Genomic DNA, 9,891 nt, shown 5'->3' with positions numbered 1-9,891 from the left:
GGAAAGATGAAAAGTAGAGAAGAATAGGTAGGGAAGAAGAAGAAGAAGAGAAGTAAGAAAGAGAGGTAGAAGGAGAAACGAAAAAAAGTGAGAGTGCAAAGAAGATCGAGAAGAAGAAGAGAAGAACATAGAGGAGAGGAGAAAGAGGAGATAGTGGGAAGGAGAAGATAAAGAGGAGGAAATAGAAAAGAGGAGAGAGAGGTAAGAGAAGAGATGAGAGAGAGAGAGAGAGAAAAGATAGAAGAGGTGAAGAGAAGAAAAAGAAGAGAGATAGGAGAGTAGGGAAAGAGAAGTAAAAAAGACGAGGAAAAAAGAGAGATGGAGACATAGAGAGAGAGAGAGAGAGAGAGCCTTGTGCAACTTCTGGGCAACCATGGAGTAAGTTAGAAAACGACAAAGCTGTAAAGTAAGCTAGAACATTCACCTTGGAGACTCAAAGGAGTGAAGACCCTTCGTCCCTAAGTAATTTCCAAGTGCTGTCGTATTAGGTAAAGGAGATTTTGTATGAGCGTAACCGATGTTTACATCATGACTAGATTAAATTGCTTTAAGTGCAAGTGAGTGAAACTCTTTAGAATTATTACTTACAAATGTGCTCTCAAAGGAAAGACCTTAAAAGGCTGCAAGCAGAGAATGGAGAGAGAAAATAAAATTAGAGAAACAGAGACAGATCTTTTTTATTTTTTTTTACAAATACCCTAACCCACACGTGATATGTGATAATGTACACGTTGGAAGTCGAGTGGCCTTTATCGAAAGGCAAAGCCGGAGGGCCCACTCACGTGATGTGTGCCACTCATCAGCGCCACGCGTCTCTTTTCTATTAAAGTTCAATGTCCATGCTTTTGCGATGCGCTTTTTAAGCTTTTGCTTTTTGGCTTTGTTGGCTTTGATTTTGTAACATTCTTGTGGAAATACATGGGGTTCAATGGTCCTGGAATGGCCTGCCAGCCAAGGCCGTGCCTCAGATTGACTAGCTCTTTGAAGAACAGGATTCCTTTAGCCATGCCTTGCGCCAGAGAATTATTCTCTCACATTCACAGACATTGACACTCGCCAGCTGGAGACTTCTCCCAATATTGAAGCTTTTATCTACATTTCACTGCCTATAGGATGCTTGCTGCTGTCTGACACACTAGTAAATCTTTGCACTGTCAGATTTACTGGCAATATCCCCACACTATCTTGCCTTTTGAGGTAACAGCTCATGTACACTGTTATCATAATCTACACTCCTATTCGAAGGAAAAAGGCTAGCTACTAAGCAATGAACAGTTTATGTACACGGTTGACACTGCGGTTATGGGTCTTACCGCAAGCTACCCGTCTTAAAATGAGCTGAATCATCTCACAAGAACCAGTAACAAGAAAGATCTCTGCAATTCTGCTCTTTCTAGAATAACGATTGCTTAGGCCAATGAAGAAGTTTTCTTTGAGGTAGCTTCTATTAAGAGTAGGTCCATGGAATGTCTGAAGGTACCCTTCCACCTTCCTGGATGTCATCCAGTTTCTTCTTCAATACGAATTCTTGATTTTATCTTTTCTTTGAGGCAGCTTCTGTTAAGAGTAGGTCCATGGAGTGGCTGAAGTTACCCTTCCACCTTCCTTGGTTCCATCAAGTTTTTTCTTCAATAAGAACCCTTTTACATGCTTCATAACACATGAATGATATCCCAGCAGCAGGTATGAGCTTGATGCAGCTAGCCCCTAGCCCTCTGTATAAACCAGCAAAACCTTGTCGCTCTAAGATACATGCAAGAGCATGAAATAGATTCTGATATGCAGGCCGCCCTGTAAGAGCACCAACTTGCATCTGCTTTCTTGCCACTTCCAAAGGAAAAGTAGAGGCACTAGCGAAAGCTCCTGCAGTTGAACCAATGAGAAGTGTAGGGAGATTCCCTACTCGATCATGCTTCGTAGCTTTTTTGTACAATTTCTTTAAGAAATCATATGCAAAATAGTTTGTTGCAGCATAAGGTATCACACCAATTAAACTGGGAGTTAAACCCCTGTATAATTCATTTGGGCCCTCCTCTTTGCAGATCTTAAGAAATGCATCTAGTAGGTTCTTGTACACACCTCGCTGTCAAAACCAGATAAAATGAATTATAGCCAGCTACAATCTATGATTGAGGTGTGTAAAAAGAGTTCAACAGCTTGTGCTTACTTGAACAGTCAAACGAGTCTTCAACAATTCAAGAGGGTAGGTAGCCAGGGTTGAGAGCACTCCAGCTGATGCACCAGCAATAGAAGATGTTGGGATTCGTACATGAGAAGGCACCCAAACTGTTTTGTCTAGACCCTTTTTAATAGTGTCATAGGCAAAGAGCTGCAGTGGAAATGTTTTAGATTACTTCTCCATTTAAACATAAATTCCAAATAACAATTTCAAATACCAATGCATCCATCCTACATGCAGTTTTGATCCAAGTTTTGATCTTAAAACGTGTTTAAAGATCACCACCTTAAGGCCTGGCACTACACATTGCTCCGCAACTGTCTAGACCTGCCAAATTGCTTCTTAATTCATCCCCATTATTGAAACCAGAAGAGTGATCGCATCTCTCAAACCACTCTGAGGTGTAATTTAGGGGCATAACATTGTTCTACATTTTTATTTTGAGAACTCTCAGACTTATTGGGCCTAATCAAATTATAAAAGTGAGGACACTTTAAGTTTAAAAAATTGTGCAGATTAAACTCTCCTACTACTCAATGGGGAACATTGGCAAAAGTTATGACAAGTGAGTGCCTGGTGATAGTCTTTGCCTAAGACATTAAATGGATTTTGAAAAATGGCGTGTGTCGTTTGGGCGAGAGAAAAATAAATATTTAATGTCTAGACTGAGGCTAATGAAAATTAGAACTTCAAGTTGAAAGGGCTTAGCAGATTAAGTGTGGATGGGCCCAACCAAAAGCACATTTCGGATTTGGAAGCTCCACAATGCACATCAGGGTTTTTGTTTTAAGGGGGGTTTATTAATTTAGTCTTGCTGTTAGGGGGAGATGTATTGAACCTTATCTACCTGTGTTTCCATTTTTGGTCAACTTGCAATGTATTTTAGTTTGTCAGCTTTCATTTCTAGCCTTCAAATTCTACTTTTACAGCATGCTTTTGCAGCCCATCTCTATGAATTAAAACCATCAATAGTGAGCAGATGCATTGAATCACACAAACATTTGCATATCTATGAAGATTATACTGACTCTTGACTCTCACTAGCAACGGCTTGTACTACAACCACACACACACACACACGTATCTCTATATCTTTATTTATATATTTATTTACTCATATAATATATTTTCTGGGTTTCCATTTCTCCTTTTTGAATTGAGACTGAAAGTGACTTAAGAACACACTTTCATGTTCCTACAAAATCCTAGCAACTATGACTCGTGTTTTCCCTTGTGTGTGTACCTTGAGAGAGGATTTATTCAATGTTGACATAGTGTTATCACTAAACTACATGGATTATTGAGCTTGTACTTGTTATACATGCATGTAACATCCATAGGATCTCGCCTTTTGTGACATGATTGAGGAATCTTGGTGATCATGTAGCTAGATTAGTAGTGGTGATCTCTTCAAAGAAGCACTCTAGGTTCTCTTTTGGCATGGCTAGTCCTATTCACATGGTAGACGACACGTTGCTGCTATATCAAGATTTGACTCCTTAAACTAACTTGGATGTTTCATGCCCCTTGTCAATGCTTCTTTTCACGTTGGCTTCCATGCCAAGAGAGGATGGATACCTCTCCTATGGTATATGGTATGGTTGTGCACGTCCAACCCTTAGACAACTTGGCACTACTACAAGTGGTGTCCTCTCTTCCATGGTCTTTCCTAAAATATCTGACCCTCCTCTAGTGGACCTCATGGCTAGAGGGGATGATCTTGTCTCTTAGTCTCAAAGTGACATACATTTGTTCCCATGCTAGAGAGGGACTATGAGAATGGTAGTGGCATGTTCTTGCTTCACTACTATATCATGTGTTGGATCATTGTGTGTGGCTTTCTATATGTTCTTGCTATGCTAGTGTATCATGTGTTGGACCATTACGCGTGGCTTTCTACAAGTATCATTGATCAAGCAGTTATGAAACCGTATGGGCTGCTTTAACTCTAGACCCATGATGGATATGGTGACAAAGTGGATTTACTCATGCCTTATATCTACACAAGGGGCCACTTTGGTAAGATGGCTAAAGAAGGGAAATCCATGCTACACATTGAACCTATGTAAGCAAGGTTAAAAGCAATAGAAAGCTTGGTTCCTATAGGTTATGGTTAAGGAGAATTGATAGTCGGTGCCTTACATACTCAAAAGATTGCTATAGCAAAGATACCATCTTGAATTAAAAAGCAATCAACACATAGAGCATTTATTATAGTGAAAAATTGTTTAGTGGGTGTTACTTCTCTATAATCATGCTGGAGGATCATCAGTAACTATTTGATGCTTATTTCAAGGCACATTGATCATTTGCATCCAATGTTGCAGTATCCATGGTACTTCTGTTGGTGTGGTTATATGTACTATGACGTTGAGGGTTTTCTAGCATGTACTATGGTATGGTACACATTTGGAGAATCGTCAGTAACTATTTGATGCTTATTTCAAGGCACACTGATCATTTGCATCCAATGTTGCAGTATCCATGATGCATCTGTTGGTGTGGTTATATGTACTATGATATTGAGGGTTTTCTAGTATGTACCATCGTATGGTACACATTTGGAGAATGGTCTTCGATTGATTCCAAGTGCTACATCATTGTTACATGAAAGATATAGTCAAACGTGAGGACCATGCCACTTTTGACTCATCAAGTAGTGGCTAGGTTAGGATCCCCCTCTAAGGAATCAGGAATAGGCACCTGCAGACGATAGACATTGTGCAGCAATGTGCTGATAGAATTTCCTGCTTAACAGATCACCCTATATGCACTTCAATAGTAAAAAACCAGAAACTGTTTTATCAGTTCACTAAAGGCCAAAAACCGCACCTGCTTTGCTCTTCACTGGTGAGACGACTAGAGGATGTTTCATCAGTAGACACTAAAGGCCAGACCAGAAAGACTATCCATGCATCCCTGAAATTGGTGGCTCAGAGATGATTTTGGACCGACTGCTAGCACCAAGCCAAATGTCTTCTAGAGGAAATAAAGACAATTAGGTACTGCATAGCATGAGTGGCATAGAATGTACGCCTGACTTATGAGACTCCAAAACTCTCAGATAGGGAACCTTGTTTCAAATCACAACAAATTTTACGTGAATTCCCTCGAAAATTCCCACATTGTGCCCCCCTCTCCCAACCCAAAACCTCCAACTGCAGCTAGCTAGATGTGTAGTGTCTCCCTCATAACGTTGAACAAAGGAAAAACAAGGGAAAACAGCCCCTTTTCTGTGTTGATGTTCATGTGAAATGAAATTCCACACATTGTGAACAATCAGGTAGTGCTGAATTTCATGCAATCGTACCTCTATTGCCTTGCTAGGAGCAACCCGAATCACATTGACACCATTGCCCCTGAAGAGCCCCTGCCAGCCTTCGTTCTCCATAATGTGCTGGAACACATCCCCAACAGTAAAACCGCTGCTCCCAACCATCAAGTGAGTCCGTATTGTCTCCAGTGGTGCGACTGCCGTCCTCGAGACTGTGCCGGCAAAGGCGCCGCTCAGCAGCCGCTTGAGGGAGCCATTCCCCACCCTTAGAGAGAAAGCCCTCTGTCTTCCGGCCCTATGATGCCTCCGTGTGCGCAAAGGCTGTGGCATCTTCTCGGCCACCGCATGCGGCGACGGCGGCTGCTCAAGCTGCTCCGTCTCTCTGAGATCCTCAAAAACCTGCAGGTGTAGGGATCTGAAGCCGAGCTCCACAAGCAAGCTGGGGCAGGTGGTCGCGGACAGCAGCAGGCTAGGATCTGCTGCGACGAATGAGGCGGAAGGGAGCTCGGGAAGGGACAATCTCTGTGCAATCAAGAAGCGCATTTGGCGCTGTTTGTGATGGAGGGATCCATGTGAGGAAGTCCCGGAGGAGGGGTAAGGAGGAGGCGACGAGGCAGAAGGGGGGGAAGCTGATGCTGATGGAGAAGGGAATTCAAAGGTGAAAGAGAAGAAGCTATGGTGCTCTCTAGAGCTCGAAAGGGAGACCATGGCGGGCGGGAGGGCGGCCAGGCCAGAGAGAGAGAGAGAGAGAGTGACTGCAGTTTGCCACTAGAACTGAATGAAGATGGTGATCGTAGTAGAAGAATGCGCCTGCCAAGTTCTTTGCTTCCGTTTTCTCATGCGCCCTCTCGCTTTGCCACGTGTCCTTCCTCATGCCTTCCTCTCGGCCGCACACGAGACGCGCCGTGCTCCATCCAAGCCTTGGATTTCCGTCTTAATTTTTTATAGGCCGATAATTAGGCCATCCCAGTCTATCCCCAATAATTAATTTTTTAAAAGGCTATTCGAGTCTATCTCCAACCCGCAATGCGGCATGTTCACCCTACTCTACTCCTGATACGCTTCAGGTCCTTGGAAGTTGGCGTCGTTCCCAGGCTCACAAGATTACATATCGTTTGCTTCCTCCTTTCGTTGTGAGCAAAGTAAAACAACCATCTCATAGCCCACTTCACAACTATCGCGAAGTAGGGTGACACCGAAGCAATACAACAACTTCGCTTCCCTATCACATAGGAACTTTGCCATCTTTGAGTGTTAAAACATCATATAATTTGTTTCCATTGCACACTAGTCTACCATAACATGAATACATATTTTTCTTTTGCATCCTCGAGCGCAAGAGGTCACATGCTTGCTCACTATTTTTTCTTTTTTTAATCTATCTCACTGCTTCTTGCCAATCTCTCTCTCCCCACCCTTTTTCGCACTTCTCCTCTTTGTGATTTTTCCCTCACATATTTGTCACCTCTCTCTCTCTCTCTCTCACCTCCCCCTTCTCTCCCTCTTCCGTTTTTACATCTCTCCTCTCTCTCTGTAACACCATTCACTTTCTCTCTCTCCTCATTTCCACCTCTCCAAGCATTACAATTACATGAAATACACTACAAAGTCTAGGCGTATCCAAGCATTACAAACAAACTCTCAGTATTAATAATACACCTAGGTGAAGTAGAGCCTGAAACAAAGGTTTATTCTAAGACTTCACTAATAACTTTGCACCACAAAGTTAAGCATCAACAAACCACAAAGCATTACTCCTTGATTATGCCTATGTGTTTATATCCAAATGTTACACAAAGGGCCCCAATGAGAACAAAAAATCAAAAATTTCCTATGGAACCTAACCAAAACAAAGCCTTCTTTTCTTTGAGGAATCATTGTGAATGATTCCATTCTCCAACACAACATGGTTAGGTGAAGCAAGTCCTGTCACCACTCCTTGTCTCGGCGATGGTACATGGGGACATTGTAGTCTTTCCTCTCTTTCTTGCACTTAAAATTTTAGAAAGTCACAATGTAAATGCAAACATATCTAACAATTGACAAAGAATACTTAACTTTAGAATAACAATACATGGCCTAATAACTGCAAAAACTTATAAAGGAATCTCTTCCCAAACCCACTAGGACCATCCAAATAAAAAAACATCTTCAGAGTTTGCACCAATAGCATCTATAACTGCATTATATGCATCTCTCTGTCCACCATTCAACATTGCCTCCATAGAAACACAAACTCTACGTTGCTCCAATACACCATATGCATATTCATCTTCCAAAAGAGAGTTAGCACACAATTGAGAATCTATCCGATGAGGTTCTAGCAATCCATCAAAGTCAAATAATCTTCACCATCATTGCCGTGAAAGATCTTGAAGATGCAATAACGCCTTGTTTGATGCCTCTTGTTGTAGAATTGCAGAAGATACATTCACATGTTCTAAATGTAATTTATACAGAATATACTCTACCATTAGTGCCATAAACCTATCCCAACGCTAACCAAGCCGAGCAAGCTCGCAAAAGACCAAAATTGCAACAAACAAAGCATGCAACTGAGCACCAATTTGCACAAAGGCAGCTTCTTCCAAGCACACCGCACACTCATCATCGCCCTCTAACACACCCTTTGCAAAACACAGGCTTCCTTAAAAGTATTATATATCACATTGCCAACAGTACACAAATCCTCAAAAGATGTACACCCCCGAGTCACTATCAAGAGCATTCCCAAGTAATAACACTCACCACATGTAGGCGGCACAAAGTATATTCGACCACATGTATTTCCATGCTTTCTCTTTGTCCATACCTTTCGTTGTGCATTCCACACCCAATACACTAGAAAGTCTTGATAGCGAATAGCTCGAGCCTTTGGATGAATATGATTGCATGTAAACCACTCTATAAGAGTGGTTTTCTTGATATCTTCATTTTGCATAACATCTTATATATTTTCCATATCTTGAAACACCACACAATTCTCACTAGGCAAGTGCACTTATAAATTCTATATATTAGGCTTCTCATTGTGCAGTGCATAGTCATATATTCACTAACATGCTTCTAAAGTAGAAACATATCGTGCATCTAAATAACTCTTGATCTCGTCCACTTCACGGATGCTCGTACCATTCAACCCTAAGCTTCTAACAGAAAATTTAATGGTTGCATAATCAAGTCCCTTATATATATACTTATACAATACTTAACATCAACCACTATTAAGCACACCTCAACATTTATATGTGCATTGTATTTTTTACTTAAGTAAGGATTGTATGGAACATTCCATTGATTATCAATAGTATTACCCTTTATTGTGATTGTGTTTTCATCATCCCATCTTCTATTAATAGGATACCTAGAGCTATCAACAGTTGTCACATTCACAAACCTCTAAGGAAATTTTTTAGTACATTGACCATCATGCATATAAGGGCTCCTGGGATTCAATGCACCGCAAGGACCATGGACATTACACTTTGAGATTGTTTCAAACAAAGCTGAAAACCTTGCTCTATCAGGAAATTCGGCACAAGCAAATCTATCATAATGGCATGCTTCAGAGGGTTTAAAAGGATGCTCCAAAATTAGTAAAGTATGAGAATGTGACAGGCCTTGCTTTTGAAACTCAATCACACTAACATAGCTTGCAACATTTTCAAACAAATTCCCTTTCAACAATGTATGCATCATATCAGCATGTTTTTTATGAAAGACCCAAGTAGTCAAATCAAGATGATCATAATAACTCTTTTCTAACAATAAAGCATTAGTTATCTCTAACCACTTTGGATTACATATCATTGTTATAAAGAGATCAGATTTTCCCTTACTCTACACTATAGCCATGGCATCTTGATACAATTGATACATGTGCCTGGGCCCACCAATAAAAGAAGATGGAAAAACCACCCTTTTACCAATAGAGGCACCAATAACTTGTATTGGTCCATTATCCATCACTCTCGTCATATCTACCAAGCCTTTATAAACTTTCGAGCATAAAACTGATTGATTCTGATGACACCAAGCCAACCTACATTGCTCTATACTACAATAAGCATAAAAAATAAATTGTTGCAATAATCGACCACCATGCAACATGCACACCTCAGTGTTCTCATGCACTTGTAGACAAAATGCATAAAGTTGCATCTAAGTAACATTGTCCTTATTAGGCAACCCATGTATATTAACTAGAATATTAACATTACTATAAGGTACATTTACATGCCAACCATCATCACCCATAGGAAAAAGAAGAACATATAACATTGGCATATACACCCTATGCAAGTTTGAAATAGCAATACATCATCCATCTCGACTATAAACATGTATGTCTTGATGATCAAGAGCATTCTCATCGCCTTGTGTCGGCATGATAGCCGCAACTTCCGTTGCCATTGGAGCTTAGTATTGTCTATTAGCC

The 9,891-nt window shown here is 40.9% G+C and overlaps 1 protein-coding gene across 1 annotated transcript; it reads right to left on the bottom strand.

The window, feature by feature from the left end:
• Window positions 1-634: 634 nt before the first annotated feature.
• LOC148014151 (adenine nucleotide transporter BT1, chloroplastic/mitochondrial-like) lies at window positions 635-6,302 on the bottom strand. Its single transcript, XM_087666967.1, has 3 exons — window positions 5,490-6,302; window positions 2,168-2,329; window positions 635-2,083 (listed from the first exon to the last, which is right to left on the bottom strand). Exons 1-3 carry the CDS (start codon window positions 6,159-6,161, stop codon window positions 1,616-1,618), a joined length of 1,302 nt encoding a protein of 433 aa, XP_087523093.1. The 5' UTR covers window positions 6,162-6,302; the 3' UTR covers window positions 635-1,615.
• Between the last annotated feature and the right edge of the window lie 3,589 nt (window positions 6,303-9,891).

This window comes from Lygodium microphyllum, chromosome 25, assembly GCF_053477565.2.
Source record: "Lygodium microphyllum isolate KBCC chromosome 25, Lygodium_microphyllum_v1.1.10, whole genome shotgun sequence".
Taxonomy (NCBI): domain Eukaryota; kingdom Viridiplantae; phylum Streptophyta; class Polypodiopsida; order Schizaeales; family Lygodiaceae; genus Lygodium; species Lygodium microphyllum.
Note: the sequence above shows the minus strand (reverse complement) of the source record. Positions and strands in the feature narration are given on the sequence as shown.

Excerpts from the sequence above, each read along its gene's own strand:
- LOC148014151 (XM_087666967.1), bottom strand. The coding sequence starts at position 6,161 with ATGGTCTCCCTTTCGAGCTCTAGAGAGCACCATAGCTTCTTCTCTTTC. Across the intron at positions 2,330-5,489 it reads CTCCTAGCAAGGCAATAGAG|CTCTTTGCCTATGACACTAT; the intron begins GTACGATTGCAT and ends TTTCCACTGCAG. Across the intron at positions 2,084-2,167 it reads AGACTCGTTTGACTGTTCAA|CGAGGTGTGTACAAGAACCT; the intron begins GTAAGCACAAGC and ends TGGTTTTGACAG.